Source organism: Thamnophis elegans, chromosome 2, assembly GCF_009769535.1.
Source record: "Thamnophis elegans isolate rThaEle1 chromosome 2, rThaEle1.pri, whole genome shotgun sequence".
Taxonomy (NCBI): Eukaryota; Metazoa; Chordata; class Lepidosauria; order Squamata; family Colubridae; genus Thamnophis; species Thamnophis elegans.
Window position 1 is genome coordinate 97,373,483 of NC_045542.1, and position 27,267 is coordinate 97,400,749.

General features: G+C 38.3%; 1 protein-coding gene across 1 annotated transcript; it reads left to right on the forward strand.

The window, feature by feature from the left end:
* Positions 1–2,399: 2,399 nt before the first annotated feature.
* Positions 2,400–26,060, forward strand: FAF2 (Fas associated factor family member 2). The gene is made up of 11 exons (XM_032211372.1): positions 2,400–2,506; positions 11,304–11,372; positions 12,118–12,252; positions 13,045–13,121; positions 13,563–13,701; positions 15,934–16,019; positions 17,486–17,577; positions 18,942–19,119; positions 21,529–21,700; positions 24,394–24,537; positions 25,271–26,060. The coding sequence occupies exons 1-11, from the start codon at positions 2,444–2,446 to the stop codon at positions 25,451–25,453; spliced, it is 1,338 nt and encodes a 445-aa protein (XP_032067263.1). The 5' UTR covers positions 2,400–2,443; the 3' UTR covers positions 25,454–26,060.
* Positions 26,061–27,267: the final 1,207 nt, after the last annotated feature.

Genomic DNA, 27,267 nt, shown 5'->3' on the forward strand with positions numbered 1-27,267 from the left:
CAAAAGCAAAGTGACTCCCTAGAAAGAAACTATGCCGTGAAATATTGTCTCTTTGTTCTTTCAAAACTTCAGTCTTTGTAGTCCTGCCTCATTATACTTATAGTTTCACTGACCTCACTAGGTACATTATATGCTGTATGCAATCAAATACTTATTGTGCTATCAAAATTCTGTAATTTGAATAAATATATAAAGAGGGATCATACAGTAATCCCTGCCTCCTTTATGACTTTTTTGCCTCCAGCACTGATTATAAACAATGCAGCAGTGAAGTCTCTGGTTTATACATAAACCTAGGAAAACTCTTCTATACCCTTCCGACTCTTGTTTGCACATGTCTGTGATAAAATTTTACTGTATGATTTGAAAAGGTACTGGATAAGAGACCTCTCTCTCTCTTTCTTTCCACAGCTTCTATTAAAAGGGGCAGAGTGCCATCCCAAGTCCCCTAATATTCTACAATTCCAACCTATCTTGCTTAGAAATCACACTGCTCCCTTGAAGGCAGAACATGGGAAGGAACACTCATGAACTGAGTCATGCCTCCAAAATTCCCTTTCCCAGTTCTCTTCTTCCATAACAGGATAAAGCAGCCTAGGTGAGGACGCTTAAGTGACACAGTAAACATTTAGTTCATTCAGCCAGATGTTCTAGGTTTACATAAGGCACTGAACCAAATCATATTGGCTGAATTCAACCAATGCACTGTGTACAGTAGCTACCAGTCAGACACATATTGAAGATCCATTATCAGCAAAGGAAGAACAAAAGGGGTGGTTTTTGTAAGTTATTGGACCTCTCTCTGGTTTTACCTTCAGATTCAGACTTCCAATGCTGAATTCTTCTTCATCACTGCTATTCAGTGAAGTCTGTTTGAAATAAACTAATCATTGAACACTCAATTTATGGTGTTTCTAAAATGGAAATAAACACCCCTGCTAATATTGTATGTAAAAGAACATCAGAATGTTACACTTATTTATTAAGGATAAGAGGAAGGGGAGGGATACATGACAAGTAATTTATCTTTCTTTCATTTGGAAATGAAAATATGCTACCCAGGTGTGAATTTACCTCAGCTTATAATCAAAACTTCAATGGCATGATTCATCTTCCTTCCCTTACAGTAGATGGCTGGTATCTGATTAATACCGTATATCATGTCTTTTTGGTGGAGAAACCAGAACAGTTCAGACTTGGCTTGGTATTTTTTCTTATATGTTTTTATTGATGTTGCTTAATAGGCACTGCACTCAAATTTTAATTTTCAAATACCATTTCCTTCTAATCTGAATAGTGAAATTGTTTCTGGGTATACCAAGAGAGGCTACACATTTGACTGCTTCAGCTTAAATCATGCTCTAGTGGCCAGTAAAGTAAAAGCTCTCTCCTGGAAACTGAAGCACAAGGTTTGGTTTTAGTAACGCTGGATGTGGATCTACTCCCAGTGATTTCCTAGTACCTTTTAAAAGGATTATAACGACGATCACCTGAAACCCGGATTGTTGTTGGGGGCAATATGCTGACTCTGTAAACCGCTTAGAGAGGGCTGAAAGCTCTATGAAGCGGTATATAAGTCTAACTGCTATTGCTATTATATTGTCAGCTGACAGCGGATGATTCATGTAGGCGGGAAACCGTCCCCTTCCAAGGCTGTTGGATTCCAATTCCCATCACTCCTAGAGAGAACGAGTAGCGCTAGCCATCCAAAAGAAAGCATAGCTCAGTTTCCAAAGTAAATGTAATTGAACCGACTACCGCCTGAGCACAGAAATACACGCAGGCACATCTCACGCTCCATTCATTCGCGTAAAACCACGTGTCACTAGAGATTTTCAGGATGAGACACGGCTCATAAATAAAACCGGAAGCTATGGGGGACATTCGTTAATGTGACCTATGGGTGTGATCATAGACTTGCAATCTCGGAATCATTTAATCTAAGCTAGCCTTGGTTCCACTTCTAACCTGCAGTGTGAAATAATGGGTTCCGAGACCTCATTGGCAACTCCACCCGCTGAAGCTCTCCAGCTGGTTATATGCCGAAACCTGTGCGCGTTAGCAGGATAACGTGTGTTGTGTGTTTGCGCGCGCATTCAACCAAGTTAAGACGAATTAAAAACCACTAAAGGATTACTTCTGCCGATTTCACAGGAAATCTACCACTAAGGATGACTAAATTAAAAGGGGGGATTATTTCTTCTTCTTATTCTTCTTCCTTCTTTTTCTTTCGTTTCGCAAATCAAGCAACAAGCTCCATTTTTACAGAGAATTGTACCTACGCTGAAGCGTGGCATTGCGCAACACCGCTCCCTCCGCACGGGGGGGGGGGTTACGCTCCAACCTCCATGGTGACACGCGCGGCTAGAGCGTAAACGGAAGCTTCGAATTGTCACGTCATATCCGTAGAGTGACGCAACTGCGGGTCAGAGGCGGCGGCAAAATGGCGGCACCGGACGAGCGGGAGTTGTCGGCGGAGCAAACTGAGAAGCTCCTTCAGTTCCAGGTGCTGGCCTGGGACACGGCGGTTGGGCGGGCCTGGGTGAATGGGTGGAGGGCCACGACCCCTGCTACAGTCCTATCGAATTAGACCCTCGGGGGGTTTCTAGCGTGCAGGGAAAGGCGGGAGCAACTTGGCCATTGGCTGCTGCTGGCCCTGGGATGGCAGCGGGGCCATGTGCGGCGGGGAAGACTGTATGCGATGGCAGTGCTTGGGAAAAGGGCAGTTTTCGCCCCGAGACTTAGGGGGAGCTCAGTAAAGGTTTCTGCCTGTGTGTGCGCGTGCAGTTTCTGCCGGAGGCTCTGCGTAAAACGAATGACTCCCCGCCCCCCCACCAAGGGGAATTACGGGGGTGAGTGGGGGAAGAATCTGTAATGTAAAGTCTGAGCTTGCTTGAAATCTATATATTTATATGTTGCCTTCGAAATTAATTAGTAGGCTGATTAAAGACAACAGGAAATGAGTCAGTTTCCAATCCATTCCAGGTCGGTTGACCGGACAACCCTAAATGATAAGTTACCACGGAGCCCAATATTATATTTAGTTTAGACTAAGCTGTAATGGATTCCTCCTAACCAAAAGTACAAACGTGTAGCATTTTTCCTATATTCTGTCTTGTTCTAAGACACTGAGCTATACTGTGCGCAGAAATCATTGCAGTTCTTGAAAGGGTAAGTAAAAAGCATAAGATATTCATGTCAACTTGTAGAAACGTTGGCAACTCTTAGAATAAAGCTAAACAATAAACCTCTGATCTTAAAGTAAAAAAAAAACCTTCAATGTTGAACAGAACAGAACTTAAAATTTTGCTTAATTCTGTATATCAGCCTTTCCCAATTTGGTGTCAGTTGAGGCTACAGTTCTGAGAACACCTAGCCAGTATCACTTTCATCCATGCTTTTGGAAGTAGCAGATACAGTACATTTAGATAGTGAATGATTGAGAAAAGCTAAACACTTATGTCCAGATTTTGATTCAGTTATATCAAATAGAGGCTGCCCAATCGCTACTATAAATCATACTTATTACTGGTAATGTCCCAAAGTGATCAAATTGTTTCTTTCCTATGCATTTTAGGTAGCCATAATTTTACTGTCCTAATTGCTTAAAATGATGCAGCCAGAGTTGATAAAACCATGCATTCTAGGTTCTTATGGTTATTTTGAAAAGAAATATGATGACAAGTTGATTTTTGTTTGTTGTAGCTGTTGAAGAGAACATTGTGCTTTTTGAAAGAACTTCTGGTACCCAGTTAAAAATTAGAAAAAGCCTCTTTTCAGACATATATTTTAATAATAGACATAACCTTTCATGAACCATAGCTGTAATTGTAGCTGAGCTGTAATTCACAAAAACATGCCTCTTATTAATGTGTTGAAAAGGAACTACCAAATGTATTCTGATTTTTGGTTACTACAGATTAACATATCGCTCCTTCCCTGATATTTTAGTAAACTCGGGTGGCTTTTTAGTTAAGCTTCTCTAAGATAGATTGTACTCATATTCTTTTACATCACATTCATCTGTAGCTTAAATTGGGCTGCCAAAATCAATTATACTCTTATTTTCTGAGCTTCCTATTTAGTATTTTCTGTAGAAAATAATTTACAATGTTCAAACTATCTGTTTTTCAAACTAAAATGTTCTAAAAATAAAGGGAGAATATTGTCAGGCACAAAGAACAACACAATTAATTACTTAGGGTATTTTCTTTATAGCTGTTTGCCCATAGGCAAGAGTTTCAGTATACTAAAGCACACACTGCATAACTATCCTATTGAATAAATCTTGTGAAGGATTAATATCTATGGAGGCTCTCAATCATCCAGGTTGTGGTTGTCCCAAAGGTGCTTTTTAAAGGGAACTGAGCTTTCTTAGTTTTTTTCTTGAGAGTGTTTTTCCTTTTCCTGCTTTTCCTGACACCACCTATCTCCTGTCTGCAACAGTCTTCTCAGTAGTCCCACACAACCCATTTGCACTCTGATTCAGGTGACCTTCATAGTACAGATAAACCCCCAAGTGGCCTCAAGCAGACTCCTCAGATAACTAACCACCAACCTTCAGAGTGCTAATAATCAGATGACTGCAAAGAATATAAACCCTTCCATTCCCCATCATTCAGTCAGAGCTGAAGTTTCTTGGATGTGAAGCGAAATAAACTAAGCAAGTCCAGTTGCCTTTTTTAAAAGCACCTGTGGGAATTGGGAAGATTTAGGGAGGATCCCTTCTGAGCCATTTTCTGCATACCAAGGACACAAGACTGATTTCCCTCTTAGCTCCTTGTGAGAGACCTTCCCTCCCTCTGGAATTCAGTACCAGATTCCACCACAAATAGAAATCAAATAAATAAGCTTCAGCACAGTGACTTATTTAATTCTGTATCATCACACAAGACATGACATTTACTGTAGTTATATAAAATACAGGTATAAGAATCTAAAGGGTGTGAAGGCTAATGGCAGAATTTTTTTCATATATGTGAAAATACAGTAGTAATAGTATTTAGGAAATAAAAATATATAAGATTATTTAATACCCAAAATACTTCCTATAGTATTACTTTAAAACGCCCACATTTGAGGGCAATTGCAATTTGGCCCTTTTACCAGTATAGCTTTGGTGGGGATGAAAGGGAGCTAATAGGTAAAATAGGTACAGCAACTTCACAGTTGCGTAATCTGATTTGTTCCTTATTACTATAACAAAAGGTGCTATCAGAAATTGGAGATATGATCTAAAGGTGGTCTAGAAGGGCTACAAAATGGGGGTTGGGAGCTTGAATCTCTTCAAATTATAAAAACGTTAACTTTGGTTTGATAGGATACTTGGATTTTAATAAAATTGGCTTTAATAGACATATAGAAAGTTCATCCTTTTATTGTAGAAAATGATAACTTTATGGCACAGTAGTAACGCACAACTATATTACTATTGCTTTCCTCATCTAATAAGAAAAATGGGAGAAATGAATGGAAGTTGAAGTGTGTACAACTAGCCTATTGCCAATGTTTTGACATTTCTAGGGTGTTCATTTAAAATAATCCACAACTGGTATTGTATTTATAACATTAATGAGTTACGCTAAGATTTGTTTCTCTGCTGTCTTGAATAAAAACATATTTTTAATGTTAGATTTTTAATGTTACATTTAGCAAGAAATTTTAAAATGTATCTTTATGGAATATGTTTCACAAGAATACTTGTCATTGGAGAAGTAATTGCTCAATAAATCTGCCCATCATCAAAAACAGATAATTACATGTAGTCCTCGACTTATAGCAGTTTGTTTAGTGACTGTTCAAAGTTACAGTGGCCCTGAACAAAATAATTTGTGACTATTTTTCACACTTATAGCTGTTGTTAGCATTCTCATGGTCATGTGATTTACATTCAGATGCTTGACAACTGACTAACATTTAAAATGGTTGCAGTGTCCTGAGGTCATGTGATCCCCTTCTGCAACTTTCTGTCATGCAAGTCAGTGAAGAAACCAGATTTACGTAGCAACCATGTTACTTATTTAACAACTGCAGTGATTCACTTAATTAATGTGGCAAGGAAAGTCGTAAAATGAGGCAAAACTCTAACAAATTTCTCACTTAACAACATAAATTTTGGGCTCAATTGTGGTCATAAGTTGAGGACTAGCTATATTCTAAAGTTGAAGTACAGAGTGTTGGATAATTCGGTAAAACCTATCAGTTATCACAGCCTAAAAAGCAGTTGTTCCAGAATGAGTGATAATGATGAAAACTCTTTAATTTAACAACATATAAACACATTTAACTATTGTTTCAACTGGGAAACTGTGTCTGTCCTAAACCAAGACTAGTCCAAAAAACGGTAGAGAATTCCTGGAAGCTGGGCATTCTTTCAAATCATCCATCAATAGATATAATGATGTAAGGAACATCTACATCAGTGTTTTTCAACCTTTTTTGTGCAAAGGCACACTTTTTTCATGAAAAAAATCACGAGGCACACCACCATTAGAAAATGTTAAAAAAAATTAACTCTGTGCCTATATTGACTATATATAAAGTAATTTTCCCACGGCACACCTTACACTATGTCACGGCACACTAGTGTGCCGCGGCATAGTGGTTGAAAAACACTGATCTACATACTGTATGAAAGAAATAACCTACAAGCTAAAAATGGAGAAAAAGACCAAAATGCCTACCTGCCAGCAATCAACACCCAGATGAATATAGATGACACCAAGATTAATATCAGACTAACAATCAAAAAGTGAACAATGCCCCAATCAAAGAACAGCCAAACAAGCCATCAGTAACAGCCCAACGATAAAAACCCATCTCCCACCAAGGCCACTCCCACCAACATTGACAAGGGAAGCCATTAGAATATAAATTTAGTGCAAACTCCCACTCCCTACTAGCACTGATGATGTTACCTAGTTTGGGTAATGAAATGTTTACGACCAAGCTCAAAGAGCACCATAGACACCTCAATTTATTATTTATTTATATATTCATTGATTCCAATAATTTCAGATAGGAAGGTAGCTTTCATTTTAGTTATCTTATTTAAATGGTAGAAGATAAGAGAAATCGGCTGATAATATTACTGGGTATTTTCGATATTTTTTGACAGTTCGTGAAGAAAAACTTTATTCAATTGTTTGTGACTCTTGCATTTTGGTACAAAGTCAAAGGAAAGGATATTGGAAATTTAGTTTTAGCTAAAAAGTGCATGCTGCTAAAATGTTTGAAGTTGAAACTTACATAAAAATGCTGATGTGTGATGTTAGTTGTCTCACATAAGGCTGCTATCCTCTCTTATCTAGTTTAGTAAAGAAAGTTCTAACAGACAGGCTGCAAGGAAAAGGGCAACAGAGCCTAGAAATGTACAGAAATATTAGATGCATTTGTCCAATCAAGTATATGATTTAGCATGTTTATCTGTATAGATTTTGTTTTAGCTTAATTAAAATCTTATTTCAGGGAGAGGGTTGTAAGATATCTTTAGTATTGAGAGAGAGAATTGAGGTTCTGTTGAAAATTTCATATGCTGATGTTATTGTAAAATGCTGATCAGGTAATTGTTTGGTTTGCAGAGCTTCTACATATTCAACAAAAATTAAGTTTGAAAAGAGATAAAACAAGACCAGAAATACCAGCTTAACAGGGTAACAGGAATGCCTGAGGCCTCCTCTTGATTTTTTTCAATATGATTGCATGCATTCTCTCAGTGCAGTATGTCACTGAGGATAGAACAGTGTATTCCTGGAGAAAATACCTAGTGATTTTCTTCTCTTAGGTAAAATATTATTTTTTTCATTATGGTGGTGGTAGTCATCGGGCATTCCAAAAGTTGCAATATATAAATTTATGGAGTGGTAGTAAACTATACAATTTAAATAGTAATATGAGATGTGGAGATGGTTAAATAGATCAGCAGGCAACAGCATGAAAACAGAAATCATGATATCAAATAATAATAATAATAACAACAAAGACCACCACCCTACTCGGAACTGCCTATATACTCAGACACTATCTTAATAGCTCTTGGGTCCTTGGTTAGAATTTGAACAGTTAAGTTTTTACCAGTTCCCAGACTGTGAATTGAATTGAAGATTAAATCTCTAACAACAACAACAACAACATCAGAGGACAAATGATAAGGACTTTAAAATATATAATTAATGGGTACAATGCTTTGCTATTTATGTTTAATCATGAAATGCAAACTCATCTCTGAATACAGTATATTTATTTATATTGCTGTTTGGAATCAAAGTGATTTTTATCCAGCAAACAATACTGAACATGTTCTAAACAGTATAAAATTCTCAGTTATGGATTAATATGTAATAATATGCAGTGAGTTAGTTCATAAAATAAATTATAGCCAATTCCGTCCGGTCCTAGAATAGCCCAATTTTTAATTTTCTTTTTAAAAAAATAGGTTTTTTAATTTAGAAAAGGAATAAAACATTTTGAAGACTAAAACATTTTGAAGTAAATATTAAAATCTTATCATTACACATTGTATTTTGATTATTTGAATGGATAATAAACATTATTACAGATATTGCAGTGACAAATAGGACAAAGTAGTAGATATGGTGAAGAACTGTCCTGACAAAGTGATTGTTTAATTGACCTTGAGAATTTGGTGGACATTTGCTGTACTTGGCTACAGAAAAGTCTTCTATAAGATTCTAGTAAAGAAGATTTAAACATTTTAATAGATGATCTCAGAGCTGGTTCAAAACTAGTATGCAATTAGTATTTGTCAATATGTCTTAATGACAATGTGGAGAAAAATGATAAGTGATATATTTCATGTGGAATATTTCTAAAAGTACAAGGTGTTTCTAAATATTTCAAATTTCAAATATAGCAATCATTCTTTAAATATTTCATATTTAGAAATACCTTGTACTTGATACAAAAATAGAGGTGATAGCAAACACTTTAAAGGATAGTATCAAAATTCAAGAGAATATTGACAAATTGGAACAATGGGCATTGTTAAGATTAATATTTATCAAATTTATATAGCAACCTATCTCACAATGGGTTATGAGAAGAGGAGAACAGGAGAATAAAACTAATATATAAAACAATCATTGCTAAAAATGTATAGCAATCATTCTTTAAAAAATACAAACTATCAGGTACAGGTGAGACTGAACTAAAACAGAACCGTCTTAGAATATTTCCAGTTACTTGGGACCTGCAAGCTGATGGATAAACCTGAATTTGTCCATAACAGGGACAAACATTCTACATTTAGACACATACACAAAAGTCTAAGACGAGTAGAGTTTTAGAGGTGTGCAAATCATACAAGGGGGCAGTTCATGCAAAAAGGATATAGGTGTCTTGAAGGATTAGAAGCTGAACATTAGGGTTAGGGACATGTGACGATCAAGAGACATCATTTCTCTCTATCCTGCATTGGTCAGAACAATGCTCAGAATATTGCATCCAATTTTGGATACCATGGCTTACAAAAAACGGCGACAAACTGTACCATGTTGTGAGAAGAACCAAGGTTCCTGAAAATAAAAACTTTTGACGAGTGATTGGAAACATTAGCCTGTAGGACAGAAGACAAAAACAATACTTAATAACTGTGTTCAACTATTTAAAGGGTTATCATCTATAACAGGGGTCTCCAACCCCCTGTTTTGAACTGGTCCACAGAAAGCATCAGGTGTGTGCAAGTGCAGCTTCCCTCGTGCGAGCGGAGTGTACGTGAAGCTCCCTCATGTGAGCATAGGTGGTGCACCTGCTGCTAACACAAATAGAGCTGTGTGTGCATATGTGCACATCGTCACTCATTACACAATCACCCCCTTTCGTACATGCACACCCCGCACTGAGCTACCAAACCGGAAAGGTTGGGACTGCTGATCTAGAAGACAGGACAGGATTGTTCAAAATTATTCTAGAAAAGGGGGGGGCACAATGGTTTTTAATTGTTCAGAAGTAGCTTTGGTTGGACATCCAGGAAGAAATCATAACAATAAGAGGTGTTCAACAATGGAACAGACTACCTTGGTTGGAGGTAGATTCTTCTTTCACAAGAGAGGCTGGATTACCATTTGTCAGGGATGCATAGCTGTGGATTCCTGTATTGGGCAGAGAGTCGAATCAGATGATCCCCAAGTTTCTTTTCAATCCTTATTTTCTGATTCTATGGAAAAATAACTTTTTCTTGAATGTTGCCTTATTGAGGCAAAAGAGTAGTGTAAAATGTTAATGACCGAGGTTTATTTAATTTTTGCTTGTTGTGCTATAAGAACTCAACTTTTATAGTTATGGTTTAAGAAGTTTCATTTTTGCCTACCATTTATGACCATCCAATATGTACTCACAGAAGTAATAAAGCCTTTTTTGTGTTTAATTCAACTCCTGGTAATTCATGTACAGGTTTGTGTAGTTTTCTCAGCAACAATATGATAGTTATTTGACATTGCCTTCTTCTTAATTGTTTTTCAAATTCCCAGTCTACCCTGTAGCTATTGGAAAAAATATGTTAGTCCATCCATGTGTTAATGAGATACGAAGAGCAATCAATATCAGTTAGACCAGGGGTCTGCCTAACTGTTAGGAACCAGGTTGCAGAGCTGGAGGTGAGCGGTGGATGAGTGAGTGAAGCTTCATCTGTATTTGCAGCCACTCCCTAGCACTGGCCTTACCGCCTTAACTCCCTCAGATAATCGGACATTAGATTCTCATAGGAACGCAAAACCTAGTGTAAATTGCACATGCAAGGAATCTGCGCACTCCCCCTCCCCCTGATCCATTGAAAAATTGTCTTTCACAAAACTGGTCCCTGATACCTTTACCATCAATTTTTAAATGTACATCTGAATGGATGAATACAGCTAAATATAAAGGAGAGAAGAGTTTTGATGCAAATTGATATGCCAAAAGGGGAATAACTCATGATCCATTGAAATTATCACTGGTGCAAGAGGAATTACCATGAAGCATTTCAACAATTAGGCACACTATTTTCATTTTGGGAGAGCTGGCCTTTTTCCAACTAATAGAAATCTAAAAAGCAATATTCAGGTTTCCTCCAAGTATTTTTTAAGAAAGAAAGGATTTTTTAAAATAAAGCTGAGCATGAAAGGTAAAGTTTGTTTATGCTCTGTTTAGAACCTAGCATTTGCTTAATTATTCGTTGTGTTGGAATAAAGTTTGCCAATGCTTATCTGATGTCTGAATTATTAAGAGAAGTGACTAAAAACAAATGTTAATTAATTCAAGAAATGTGTTTTTTGTGACATCGGTTTCCCCACTTCCTTTGGCTTTAGGATTTGACTGGCATAGAGTCCATGGACCAATGTCGTCATACACTGGAGCAACACAACTGGAATATAGAGGTACTGTGCCATTTGGCTCTGTTTTCTTATTGCACTGATTATAGTCTTACATCTGTGACATTGATATTAGTTCCTTCTTTACTGTATCTTATAATCAGATACGCTTAGTATTAAAACAAAGGTATTTCACATAAGTATATTAATAAGCATAACTACTCATACTTTATTTTGCATAATTCTCCTTTGTTTCACTGTGCAGAATTCTTATAATTTGAGGGAGAAGCATTGAATTCAGCAAAATATTGCAATTCTGGTCTACAAATGTAATTTATTCACATGGTATCTGTACAACTTTCAAATAAATCTCATTTATAAGAACTTAAAAAAATACTCTATTCTTTAATTGAAAACAGATATATAAGAAGCTGGATTTCTGAAATTTTCAAGTTCTAGAGCCAATAAGTGGTTAATGGATATGGAATGACACCCAAATTCAAATCTCACTCATCCTTGGAGCAGATGGCTTTGAACCACTTACTGTCTTTCAGTTTAATTCATTCAAAGATTATTTTCATGGGGATGAAACTGGGAAGGTTTGAATGTATGTCAACTTGATCGTTTCCTTAGCATTTCAAACTGCAAGAACATTTAGTAAAGATGATATTGTTTATTTAAACTTGTTAATAATGTAGACTGCAAGCTGTCAATAGGTCTATGTCCATGAGGTCATTCCTCCTCCTGTATTCAGAATAGTTTAATATTTTCTGCAATAGGAACATAATACATTCTGGATCTTCTTCTGTAGGCAGCTGTTCAGGACCGATTAAATGAACAAGAGGGAGTCCCAAGTGTCTTCAACCCACCACCTTCTCGGCCGTTGCAGGTCAACACAGCGGATCACAGAATCTACAGCTATGTTGTTTCAAGGCCACAGCCAAGGGCAGGTTATTTTATCTGAATGTGCTTGAAAAGGAAAGAGTGGGGTTCTCTGTTGCTAATGTGAAAAGGACCAACAGAAGGAAAGTTCTTTCCTTTTGTGTTTTCTGTTTTATGGATTGTCCATGTGCTACATGTACTCTATTTGAATCACTAGGAATCTCTTTGTATAGAAGACTTGGCTTGTGAGCGTCCACAATTGGCACGTTTCATTTTGTTACATTACTGTAAATAGTAAACACAGCAGTTATATTTTCAGTAGGACACTTATTTTTGCTGAGTTAGTCCATAAAATAGGTAGGTTAGAAGCTTCTGGGAGGCTTAACTTATTTATTTTGTGTAGCAACACATCTACCAATCAGAATAGTGAAGCTGTTCTAGCAGAAAAGGTACCCACCTTTGTTATATGCTAATATATTTTGTATATTCATGAAGTGTTTTATTTTCTGTGTAGAATGAAAATGTCACATGAAGTAGCCATGATCATTTTAAATAGCTGTTTTTAATGTTCACTAATCTCCTAAAAGCTAATAAATCCCCTTGTTTCCATTTTTAAAAAATCTGGCAATGAGATTCTAAAATTTGTGTCACTGTTATACTGTAATACCTTCCACACTGGAGGAAAGAAAGTATAAAGGAGCATTAGTTATAATAGTTTGATGTCTTCTAGGTGATCTTACTTAATGACAGCAGTTTTCCTGATTCTGTTAATTTTTCACTAATATAACTATTTGAAAATACATTAACCTAAGTGTATAAAAGGAATATACTAATAATTATTTTCTATTTGTTTCAGGGTTTATTAGGTTGGGGTTATTATTTGATAATGCTTCCATTCCGATTTACATATTACACATTACTTGATATATTTAGGTAAGTCCAGCTGAGTTCATATTTGTTTATATTAACCTTATAGTTTATCCTCAACTTCATTCTTGTTAATTAGTTTAATCTGTCACATACACGGGCATGCGCGCGCACACACACACATACACACACGTGATTGGGTTACTAATGGATAAGTGCTAGATTTCTGGTAAGCCACCCAATAACTATGGTGCATTAGAAATTATATAAAAGTGTGAAGGCTAATGAATTATGTTTTGATCCAACAAGGCATTTCTTACCATTTTCAGCATAAAAATGTAATAGAAATATAATCAGTAATCAGCATTGATTGATTCCTAATGCATATTTGTGTTTTGTAGCTGATTGTGTAGGAATTAGTTTAGAGCATCTAAGACCATAGTTCATTCACATCTTCAGATTCTTAGATAACTAGTAATCAGAAATTTTTATCCTGTTTTCTCTCAGGTTTGCTTTGCGTTTTATCCGTCCTGATCCTCGTAGTCGGGTCACTGACCCTGTAGGAGACATTGTTTCATTTATTCATATGTTTGAAGAAAAATATGGAAGAATACATCCTGTCTTCTATCAGGGAACATACAGCCAGGTTGGTTGAAATGTTGACTCAGATAAATGGAATAATTCTAATCCTGTTTTGTTATATCTCTTAGAAAGCCACTCTTAAGCTTTCCTTTGAAGCACAACTGCAATTTCTTCTCTTTACAAAAATAATACTGGTAAAATTTAAACATGTAATTTGAAATTCTGATAGTATTACTTGTGATTAGACAGTAATTGCATTTTCGTTAAGTTTTCCTTTTTTCAAAAAAATAATTATAAAAAAAAATAACGAAAACTAATGAAGAAGATAGGTAGAAAATGGTAAAGGTTGAAAAAGAAAGTTTATAAAGTATTTGTAGTCAGCAATAAATGTAAATCTAATTTAAAAAGTCACTTTAGCCATCTCTGCGTGTTCTGTTATCATCACCAACCATTCCTCCATTGTGGGTAGCACTGCATCTTCTCATTTTCGAATACATAATCCTCTTGCTGCTTTTCTCAAATATAAAAATAAAGTTAATCCAAAAAGAAATCTTTCTGGTTTTAATTGTATATTACAGGTAGTTCTCAACTTAACAACCATTCATATAACAACTGTTCAAAATTAGGAAAATGCTGAAAAAAGTTATAACCAGTCCTCACATTTAACATTATAGCATCCCATGGTCATATGATCAATATTCAGGTGCTTGGCAACCAACCAGAGCTGGTATTCTGCCGGTTCGTCCCGGTTCGGGCAAACTGGCAGTGACGGCAATGGGAGGCTCCACCCACCTGCCCAGACATCATCACGGACACTCTGGACATGCGCAGAAGTGACGAGTGAATGCACACGGGCATTCCCATTTCCGAACCAATAACAAAGATTAGAGCGTTTCATGCCTGCAACCAACATGTATTTGGGGTGATTATAGCATCCCAGGGATAACTGATAACAATTTGCAACTTTCCCAAGTATTTTCCAACAAGGAAAGTCAATGTGGGAAGCTAGATTCACTTAATGGCCATATGAATTGCTTAACGACCATGGCAACCATTGCAATACTGCAACCATCATAAATATGAGTCCATTCCCTGCATCCCCATGGTCATGTGATCAAAATTTGGATGCGTGGGCAACTGCAACCATATTTATGATGGTTTCTGTGTCCTGGGATCATGTGATCACCTTTTGCAACCTCCTGTCAAGCAAAGTCAATGGGGAAGCCAGGTTCACTTAACAATTGTGTTGCTAACTTACCACTGCAGTGATTCACTTAACAACTGTAGCAAGAAAGTTCATAAAATGGGACAATTGTCTTGCTTAGCAACACATAGCAATAGCAATAGCAATAGCAGATTTTTATATACCGCTTCATAGGGCTTTCAGCCCTCTCTCAGCGGTTTACAGAGTCAGCATATTGCCCCCAACAACAATCCGGGTCCTCATTTTACCCACCTCGGAAGGATGGAAGGCTGAGTCAACCCTGAGCCGGTGAGATTTGAACCGTTGAACTGCTGATCTAGCAGTCAGCCTGCAGTGCTGCATTTAACCACTGCGCCACCTTGGCTCTTAAGCTGCAGTGACACAATGGTTAGAATGCAGTACTGCAGCAGTGGTGGGATTCAAATCATTTAACAACCGGTTCTCTGCCCTCATGATTTCTTCCAACAATCAGTTTGCCAAACTACTCCGAAAGTTAACAGCCGGTTCTCCTGAAGTGGTGTGAACTGGCTGAATCCCACCACTGTACTGCAGGCTACTTCTGACTGCCGGCTGCTTGCAATTTGGCAGTTCAAATCTCACCAGGCTCAAGGTTGACTCAGCCTTCCATCCTTCCGAGGAAGGTAAAATGAGGACCCAGATTGTTGGGGACAATATGCTGACTCTCTAAAACTGCTTAGAGGGGGCTATAAAGCACTGTAAACTGGTATATAAGTCTAAGTGCTATTGCTATATACTTTGGGCTCAATTGTCATAAATCGAGGATTACCTGTATTCAGGTTTAGGCTTATTTGTTCTAAAGCAACTATAATTTCTCCACTCCACTATTTCCATCCTTCCCTCTCCCCTACCTTCCGCACCTCCCCTCAGTTGCTTATGTCCTGGGATTTTCCCCTATTGCCCAACCATTTATCCTCGGACAACACAGCCTTTTTTCATTCCATGCTCAAATAAAAGCATCCAAAATGTGGCCATTTGTTTTTAGGCATAGATCACCAGAAGCCTGTCTGTTTTGTAAACTAAACCTTTTTGTATATCTTCTATAATCCCATTTCTTTAATCCTGTTTTTCAAGGCGCTGAATGATGCCAAGAGGGAGTTGCGCTTCCTCCTTGTTTACCTGCATGGTGATGATCATCAAGATACTGATGAATTCTGTCGGTAGGTATTACTAAGTCAGCAGATTATCTGTGTGTAAGTCACTTTCAATCACGGGAACTATCATCTTAACCTACCTTATAAACTGCTTGTTATGTGGGAAAAAGAAAGGAGGAAGCACTATGGACAGTGCTGCGAACTCCTGAACAAAAGGCTGGATATAAATGTATCAAGTAAATGAATAATATGTTTTGTATGTGGCTTCAAGTACATTATATACAATACAATAGCAGAGTTGGAAGGGGCCTTGGAGGTCTTCTAGTCTAACCCCCTGCCTAGGCAGGAAACCCTATACCATTCCAGACAAATGGCTATCCAACATCATCTTAAAGACTTCCAGTGTTGGGGCATTCACAACTTCTGGAGGCAAGCTGTTCCACTGATTAATTGTTCTAACTGTCAGGAAATTTCTCCTCAGTTCTAAGTTGCTTCTCTCCTTGATTAGTTTCCACTCATTGCTTCTTGTTCTACCCTCAGGTGCCTTGGAGAATAGTTTGACTCCCTCTTCTTTGTGGCAACCCCTGAGATATTGGAACATTGCTATCATGTCTCCCCTAGTCCTTTTCATTAAACTAGACATACCCAGTTCCTGCAACCTTTCTTCATATGTTTTAGTCTCTAGTCCCCTAATCATCTTTGTTGCTCTTCTCTGCACTCTTTCTAGAGTCTCCCCATCTTTTCTACATCGTGGTGACCAAAACTGAATGCAGTATACCAAGTGTGGCCTTACCAAGGCATTATAAAGTGGTATCCACACTTCACATGATCTTGATTCTATCCCTCTGTTTGTGTAGCCTAGAACTGTGTTGGCTTTTTTGGCAGCTGCTGCACACTGCTGGCTCATATTTAAGTGGTTGTCCACTAGGACTCCAAGATCCTTCTCACAGTTACTACTACTGAGCAAGGTACCACCTATACTGTACCTGTGCATTTCGTTTTTCTTGCCTAAATGTAGAACCTTACTTTTTTCACCATTGAATTTCATTTTATTAGATAGTGTCCAATATTCAAGTTTGTCAAGATCCTTCTGTATCTTAAGCCTATCTTCTGGAGTATTGGCTATTCCTGCCATCTTGGTGTCATCTGTAAATTTGATGAGTTCCCCGTTTATTCCCTCATCCAAATCATTGATGAAGATGTTGAAGAGTACTGGGCCTAAAACAGAGCCTTGGGGTACTTCACTGCATACTTCCCTCCATGAAGATGCAGTTCCATTGAGGACTACACGTTGAGTGCGGTTGGTCAGCCAGTTACGTATCCATCTGGTGGTGATGCTATCCAACCCACATTCTTCTACTTTATCTAGTAGTAGGTTATGGTCTACCTTATCAAATGCCTTACTGAAGTTCAATTAAACTATGTCGACGGCATTCCTCTGGTGCACTAATTTTGTCACTTTGTCAAAGAATGCAATAAGATTAGTAATTCTCCTTTATTCTCCTTCATTGTTTATTCTCCTCTTCTTACAGCAGTACACTCTGTGCACCAGAAGTTGTTTCCCTCATAAACACCAGGATGCTCTTCTGGGCATGTTCTACAAATAAACCAGAAGGATACAGAGGTATGTCTTCTTGTAATATATCTGGCCTTATTATTCAGAAGGAACGTTGAGTGTATTCATTGGTACTTTGGGCCAGAGTAAAAGTATACTGGAATAGTCTTAGCTGCTATATTATACATATTTCCTGGGAAACTAATCCCATTACATGGTGATGTGTTCTAAATTTTTTAATAATTTCTAAAGTTATTTAGAAACTTTAAATCTTCAATAGGAGACAAGGTAATTTGGAAAAAGGTATTCTTGGACTGTGAAGAATTTACAACTGATGTGAATAAAAATAATTGAATGGAGTTCCATGGGCATTTCTGATAATAAAAGTATATAAATTATGGGTAGTTATAAAACTTTATATTATTACCGGAGATTTTTCATTAATCCACACACAATTTAGAACTAGGAATAATTATCTTAAAAAAGAAAGGGCTAGTAAGCATCTGCAAAATCAGACTGCAGGGAATGGCAGTAAAATTGCATGTGTGATTTTGTGTAAGCAGTAAAAACAAGATTTTAAGTTAATAATATGGCAGGAATGTGTTGCTTCTGATTGTTGTTTTTTGAAAATAAGTTTTAAGAGTCAAATAATTAAATATCTGCCATTTTTGTATGTTGCTATCTGGCCTTAGATCTTTTGAGGAAGTTCTACTCTGGGTTTCACAGCTCATTGAAGTACAAACTGTTTGCCATGAGAAATCAGATCTTGCCATCGAAATTATGGGATTCTTACTTTTTGACACCACATTTCCAATATTCCATTGTTTAGTATAAATTGTATTATTCTATTGTGCGTTTAGATTAGAATAGGGGTCGGCAACCTTAAACGCTCAAAGAGCCACAAATGTCCTAACTGGAAGCCCCCTATTCAATTCTAGAGCTGACCGGAAGTCCAGTTCGTTCACCATAGAGTCTCATCCTAGCACACCATCCTTTTTCCTCTACCTGTCCTAACTGAAAGCCCTATCAATTGTGGAGCCGACTGGCGACAGGGAGCCGCAGCAGAAGGATGAAAGAGCCACATGTGGCTCCAGAGCCACGGGTTGCTGAGCCCTGGATTAGAACAAAAAAACAGTTCCATCATAGAGTGGAAATAAATGTGGGAGTTTGAACAAGTTTTTTTTACAGTCCATTATGGAATAAAATCATAGCTCTGTGGTAAGGAATATTTGAATAAAGATCACATTTGAACTTCTGTCATCTTGAATTAGAAGATACTTATAGCAACAGAAATAGGAAATGCTTTCCTCTGAAAACTGCCAGAGTGGCTAGTAACAAGAATTAAGAGACAAAATAATGTAGTTCAATTTAAATGTTAAATATTGCCTTGCATTTTAAAGCTGCAAATAATGACACTGCTTTATTTTCCTCAGTGTCTCAGGCTTTGCGTGAGAACACCTACCCTTTCTTGGCAGTGATCATGCTGAAAGATCGTAGAATGACTGTGGTTGGAAGGTTAGAAGGACTTATCCAACCTGATGATCTCAATAACCAATTGACATTCATTATGGAGTCCAATCAGACCTACCTGATGTCTGAGCGTCTGGAAAGGTATTAAGCAGAAAAATAACACCACTTTGTTTTATTCCAGAATATTTTAATATTGAATAAAAAATGGAGTATGATAGTTTGTTTCTAACAAATAATGTACTGGTATCTCATCAAAAACTCAAGGCAGTTCACATGGATATTTCTTTTCGTATTGCATCCTTTTCTGATTTAGTTTGTTCTCAAGTCACTGAAAATTGAAATTAATTAGATTCATAGATCATATTATGGCTCATGGTTATTTTAATTATGGATTGCTTAATTAGACACAGTTTAATTGATACATACAACACAGGAAGTAATAAACCATAATCTGGTGAATTTGATTCGCTCAGCACAGTGTAAGAAAACTGACAAATTATGTGAAGTGTTGTATGAACTCAGGCATTCTGAACTCTGAGGACCTTGCTCAATGGGAACTAGGAAGATATTTAATGCCTCATGATATCAGAAATGTACACTATTCAACTTTTATTTATCTACTTAATGGCCAAATTAAAAACCATGCACATAACTGGTAGATTATATGCTATGATCAGAAATACTACAGGAAGATTAAAGAAAAAGATTAAAAGAAATTTTAGCAGCTTAGCAGAGAGAACCAGTAGCATGATTTACTGCTATGGTATAGTTACACCAAATTGAAAATATGTGAGCTACAGTCCATCATTTAATTTTGACATTTATCATCTGGCCAGAACTGGATGGGTGGAAGCTGCCAACATGGCAGTGGAAGATTGGACCATGTGTTGGCACATTTGGGAAAACCCGAATCTGAATGCTTCCCAGTTTTCCACCCAGTTGAAAGTTCATGATTTTGTCCCTACACCCACAATTCCGTCACATGGTCCAATCTTCCATTGCCATGCTGGCAGCTTCCACCCATCCAGTTCTGGTCAGGTGCAGAGACAAAGGACGACCTTGGCTTTCTAGAAAGAATTTTGTTATAACTCTTATAACCAGTGGAAATCATAGTCTTGCCACTGTGGCCTTTGCCACCCAATATAAGATAGGGAGAATAGAATAGGGAAGTGTCATAGCCCCATCGGAGTGTGAGGACGGGGCAGAGCTAGGACCAACGGAGGGTCAACCCGAGGAGCAAGATGAAGCAGTGCTGGATCCCTTGGGCCTGGGAATGAGGGGGAGGGGGTGCAGGAGGAGCAGGCAGGAGAGAAAAGGCAGGCAGTGGAGCAGAGGAGTGATGGAGCTCTGGCAGTGAGCAATTACCTCTCCCCCCTCCTGATTCCTGAGCACAAAGAATGGAGAGGAGGCGGGATCAGCAGGGCGCCCCACCTCTCTTCACAAGGCTCACCTGGGGAATGAGATTTAAAGACACTGATGGCAGGGGCGTTTGTTGGAAACAAGCTTTGAATCCCTGGAGCCTCACGTGCAGTTGCCAACATCTGGGTTTTGCCGGGCTTTGTCTTGTACGCCTTGCCCAGTTTGCCTGCCTCACTAGACTTCTTGCCTTGGTTGCTGTCTTGCTAACTTTGCTTGCTGGACTATTCGCAGCCAGAGGCTGTCAGGAGTATGTGTGGGAGCTTTGCTCCAGAACTTGCAGTAAACGTGGGAACATTTGGGGGAAAGTTGGAGCAATAAAGGGGAGTTAGAACTGTTCTCTGGCTGTTTGGCTTCTGTGCCTCGCGCAGGGTCATCATAGGTGTGACAATGTTGCCTTCTGCTGTTGAAAAGTTATATATCCCTTCTCATACTTTTAATCTCTTCCTTGGCCTCAAAGGTAGGCTCCAGGTATCAGATCCAGGGGGCCTTAGATTTATTGGAACTACAATTAGTTTTAGACTAAACTAATTGTAGACTCAGCAATTTGCATTTCCATATGGACAAAATATATCTTTGGTTGAAAAGAAGGGAAAAAAAACTCCTCTTGATAAGTTCTTTATCTTTCATATATTTAGATTACAGGTTTGAAGTGTTCACCTCTTTTTGGACTCTTCATTTTTAATGGGAAAGAAAGAAGCTGCCACTCAGTGGGAAGTTCAATTTGAAAATGCTGCTATCTAAATGTGTATGGAGATTCTTAATCATCCAGGTCTTGATCATTCCAAATGTGCTTTTTACAAAAGGCAACTGGACTTTCTTGGTTATTTCTATGAAAATGTTTTGTTTCTCATCCAAGAACCTCCTTCAGTTCTAACTATGAACTGAAGAAGCTTCTTGGACGTGAAGCAAAACGTTTTCAAAGAACCCAGAAAGTCCTGTTGCCTTTTGGAAAAAGCATCTTTGGTACTGCTGTTTAGGGAAGCCCTATATGTACTCAAGTTGTGATAGAAAAGTGGTCAACAGTCCTAATTCTTAAATGCATTTTATTTTAAAAAGTCAGAAATTGCTATTCTAGAATTTCTGATAAAAAAAACCTTGGTTAATTAGAACAAATTTCCCTTTCTATATTAGAGAAGAACGAAACCAAACTCAGGTCCTGAGGCAGCAACAGGATGAGGCATACTTGGCTTCCTTACGGGCAGATCAGGAGAAAGAACGTAAGAAAAAGGAAGAGCGAGAGAAGAAGAGGAGGAAGGAGGAAGAGGTGCAACAGCAGAAGCTGGCAGAGGAGAGAAGGCGGCAGGTAAGAAGGGACATTGATTGGCTTACAGTAAATTGTGAATTAGAGGACATAGCTTTTCTAGTTTATTAGCCTATATATTAGATGTGGTCTGAGCACCCCTGCGGGTTTCCCAACTCCCTCTTACAGGACACGAAATCAGTGGGTTTTTTGCCACCTATTGAAGATGTTTGCAAAAAAATTCACTTGTCTCATTATTTTATTTGTTAAAAGTTTTTTCAAAGAAAATGTTTATGTTAGTATCTCTTGGGTTTTAACATTGTTATTTTTACCTCATTCAATAAATATCTACAAATGCATCAATTTTAATTTTTAATCTGGTGAATGTCAATAAATAAATATAACCCATATGAACAAAAGCTGTTTTGGAGTCCCCACCATAAATTTTAAATGGGGCAAGGGGAGGGGTCCTTAGCAAAAGGTTTAAGGAATACTGTACTAGGCTGAATACCAAGTGTCCTCACTCATCAAGATTCAGCATGCAAGATGGAAATGAGTTAGGAGCCAGATGTTTAAATTTGTACTTCATTCATTTTTGATTTTTTTTGTTTATGAGAAAGTGTATTAAAACTTCTAATGTATAATAGATTAATTTATAAAGATTAAAAACACTACCTGTAGTCTGGTGTGCTAAGGTGCCACGTTCTGAAATATTTATATATGGAATGGCACAAATTGTTCAAATATTTTTCCTCAAGGGGAGAGAGGAGCAGAAACTGGTGTGCATATTATGCTTTCTTCTAGAAGTTTGCTAAACTCTGTCCAGTAGAACTTTTTAACAGTTTCACTGACTATATTGGAAAAATTTAACTGCAGATTTTAATACAATACAATAGCAGAGTTGGAAGGGACCTTGGAGGTCTTCTAGTCCAACCACCTGCCTAGGCAGGAAACCCTATACCATTCCAGACAAATGGCTATTCAACATCTTCTTAAAGACTTCCAGTGTTGGGGTATTCACAACTTCTGGAGGCAAGCTGTTCCACTGATTAATCGTTCTAACTGTCAGGAAATTTCTCCTCAGTTCTAAGTTGCTTCTCTCCTTGATTAGTTTCCACTCATTGCTTCTTGTTCTACCCTCAGGTGCCTTGGAGAATAGTTTGACTCCCTCTTCTTTGTGGCAACCCCTGAGATATTGGAACATTGCTATCATGTCTCCCCTAGTCCTTCTTTTCATTAAACTAGACATACCTAGTTCCTGCAACCGTTCTTCTTGTCTAAATGTAGACCCTTACTCTTTTCACCATTGAATTTCATTTTATTAGATAGTGCCCAATATTCAGGTTTGTCAAGATCCTTCTGTATCTTAAGCCTATCTTCTGGAGTGTTGGCTATTCCTGCCAGCTTGGTGTCATCTGCAAATTTGATGAGTTCCCCATTTATTCCCTCATCCAAAACATTGATGAAGATGTTGAAGAGTACTGGGCCTAAAACAGAGCCTTGGGGTACTCCACTGCATACTTCCCTCCATGTAGAAGCAGTTCCACTGAGGACTGAGTGAGGTTGGTCAACCAGTTACGAAGCCATCTGGTGGTGATGATGTCTAATCCACATTCTTCTACTTTATCTAGTAGTAGGTTATGGTCTACCTTATCAAATACCTTACTGAAGTCCAAGTAAACTATATCAACGGCATTCCTCTGGTCCACTAATTTTGTCACATTATCAAAGAATACAATAAGATTAGTCTGGCATGATCTGTTTTTGACAAACCCATGTTGGCTTTTGGCTATTACTTTGTTTGCTTCTAGGTGTTCGCTAATTCGTTGCTTGATTATCTTTTCCAGAATCTTTCCTGGTATTGAGGTCAGGCTGATAGGTCTGTAGTTTCCTGGATCTGTTTTTTTCCCCTTTTTTGAACCACATCAGCTCTTTTCCAGTCCTCTAGTAGCTTGTCAAATTTGATTATTAAGGAGTTTGACTCTGGATATTATTGTTAAAATCTCTTGCTTAAAATGTTGCATTTCCACATTTGAATCCTCATCTGATATCTAGAGCTGCAGTTTCCAAGCTATTCCAGACACGGTATTTTACTAATTAATAAATAGAACCGTTAGTGAGCTTGCTTTGGTGCCTTACCATCTGGATGCAGAGTTTAGGAACCTCTAGAGGTGCCATAGTAACATTGCTGAGATGCTGAGGGCATCATGAACCAAGAAAGCTTGGGAGCCCCTCATCTAGAGAATGTCAGGGTTCCAAGTAACACCCCCAATGAAAGAAGACTCCAAGGCTTGAAGTTCCATTTTATAAGAGATGTCATATTGGCACATCTGAGAAAACCCGAATCTGAAAGTTCCGGGTTTTCCCCACCCAAAAGAAAGTCAAAAGATCCATCCCCTGCACCCACAAGTCCATCACATGGTCCAATCAGTTCACCATCCCAACTGGAGACAACCCCTAGTCATTCACATCCCAGTGCAGGCCGAATGCTTTTGACTCCCAGAGAAAGGAATGTTATGGCTAAGCCTCCATCACTCCTTGTAATCCCCCCTCCCGTTTTCCCAGGCACTAAATGTAGCCCTGAAGCTCCAATGGAGAAGATGGCTTCCAGAGCTGACACAGGGATTGAGATTTGAGAATCTGTTTAAACCCAATGACTGCTGCTACATTGCCCTGATACCTGTGTTTAGGTTTAGATTTTGCTATGGTCTTTGAATTGCTGCTTGTTATTCGTCTTTCTCTAATTAACCCTCCAGACTTTGCAAGAGGAGAAGGAACGGAAATCTGAATGCCTTCCCCCTGAGCCACACCCTGATGATCCTGAAAGTGTGAAGATCATCTTCAAGATGCCAAATGACTCCAGGGTGGAAAGGAGGTTTCACTTTACACAATCTTTAACTGTAAGAAAAGGAGGGGGGAAATCATCATCTTATGAGTGACGAATGTTTTTATATGACTGACCTTCAAAAATCCCCCCCCCCCTTTAAGCTACCACACCAAGCAAGCTAAAATAGCAGCGTGGAAATTGCGGGGCTCAGTCAAAGTGTGAAGCAAAGCACAACACTGTGCTTTTTTTTTCTTTTTGCAGGGCTTCTGATTGTTCAGTTCTCATCTGACCTAGAATTGTGCCAAATAAGCTATGAAGAGGCACTTATTAAGGAATTGTACCTCAGTTTCCCACGTGGACATGCAGTGTTTATTTTATTGTACCATTCAGGCTCCCAAGGAAGCAAATGGGTTGGACATTGAGTATTTTTTCATGCCACCTCTGTGCTATACCACCACCTCCAAATATTTGGAGGAATTTTCAGGGGATGGTAGAAAGGAGGAGGAATTGGGGGTGGGAGGATCGCTTCCCTTTTTCTCCAGCAGGCGCTATTTGTTAGTGGAGTTTTGTTCACTGAAGTCTGGATCTGAGCCAGTATCTTTTTTGTTAAAACCAAGGAATGATTTACAGATCATAGGAATGTTTTATTTAACAAAGGGTGTGACATCTTGGAGGTCTCTACCTTGACATTTAAGGTTTTCTACTCATTGCACAATACCAGTCTTCAGTGGTATTGTTGTAATGTGAACATTATGATAGTTCATCAAAACAAATCCTTTGACCGACATTTTGTATAATTTTCCCAGGTGATCCATGATTTCCTATTCTCTTTGAAAGAGAGCCCGGAAAAGTTCCAGATTGAGGCCAATTTCCCCCGCCGTGTCCTGCCCTGCCTTCCTACAGAGGAATGGCCTAATCCACCCACGCTGCAAGAAGCCGGACTCAGCCACACGGAAGTTCTCTTTGTGCAAGACCTTACGGACGATTGACATTTATCCAAAATACAGAGATGGAAAGAGAAATTCCTATTATAATACAATATTTTTTTTAAAGACTGCTGCATACAAATGAGGGATCAGAGACTCTGTGGCCTGGCCAGCCGTGTCATGTGACTGCACTGGCAGGAGAAACTGCACACTCGCACACACTCAGCCCCTTTTACATTGAGAGGGCAGACGGGAAGAGCCACAATTGGCGTCCCGAGAGAGGGTCAGAAATGCAGCTTTTGGTAAATGCTGCTTTTATGGGAAATAATTTACACCATCATTTTGACATTAGAAAATTTGACGTTCTGCTGCTTTTGACAGCTAAAAGAAACGTACCTGTGAGCTGGGTTGAGATCTGCCCCCCACTGGGGACAGACAGACAGACAGACAGACAGACAGAAGGTTATTTTCTTCCAGCTTCTCACTCTGTAAAAAATACCTTAAGTATATCTTTTGCTTTGTAATGACCAAAGGAGAATGGGTTAACAATGATTTTTTTTTCTAAATATGGAGCTGTTGATAAATTCTTAACAACAGAGGTTTTTCTTCTCCAGGGTTGTTAGCTGCATAGTGTAATAAACTCTGCCTCTAGTGTGCCTGTGCTAACACCTGTCAGTGTCTTACTGCCTCTTCAATACCTAGCCCAAATGTACCAATCTGACATAATGCCTTGCCCGAACCATGTGCAGACTTACAACAGTAGTAGAGCATCATTCTGGAATTGACACACTTTTTTGACTTTTAACACTGCCTCACTCCATTTTGGATGAGCCTTTTTCTGTGCTAGTGTAAAATGTTTGCAATTTAATCTGATGAATCTGCAGTGGTGACTGAAAAAAATAAGAGAAATCAGCATGGAAGATGGACCCATAATCTTTGCTGAGCCAGGTGAGTAGTAAGGTCATTTGTCAATGTTGATAGGTGTTACAGCCACCTGAAAGGCTTCAGGGATGATGAACTGAACCTTGTGATTGGTACCTCTGAATTTTATAGTACTTCATAATTCATGCAGACAGATCTTTTTAATAAGGTTATAGCCTCAAAGTTGGATCAGGACTTTCTTGCTCATGAAAAGGACTAAAGTCTAGCAGAGGTTTCCCAATAGAGGAAGGGAGCTGGATGGCAATTTTTTCCAAGTTCTCTTGCTGTTGCCAACTTCTACACAACATATGTAGCAACAAGAGTAGGTTTCAGAGGGAAAGGGCAATCAAAGAAGCCAACTTTTGACTCTTCTATCAGATGATCTCTTCTGAATCCAAGTGTGGAGGTGGGGTATTAAGTCAATTATGAATCCTAAAAGGTGGGAGATTAAGTCAACTCCATTTTACAATTTGGGTTCCTTTGATCAGAAAACCATTTTCTCTTGATTTTTCATCTAACAATGTAATTGATATGAGAATCCTTTTGGACTATAGTGTTTTTCTTTAAAGGTACAAACCTTGCACATAAAATCCACTAGGTTCTCATATCCCTTCTTGCGATTAAGAAACCTTCAGCCCTCTTGCTTCTGTGTTAACTTGCAAATAATATTGTTTCTTGCAACGGGTAGCATGGAATCAGGCATGAACTCACGCAGTATTACTTTTCATTTGCTATACTTGGCTTTCCCTCTATGTTCTGTTTGACTTGGACAGAAGAAGTCTACTTCTCCTATGTCTTGCCAACAATTAAAAGGGAAAAGCTGTTAAAATAACTTGGAATTAAAAGGAAAACTATGAAGTAGGAACTTACTCTCTGAATTGTGTATGCATATGTGTAGTGAGTTTGAGTGACCTTAATGATGCTATGTGTGCACATGTACTAAAACATATATACAT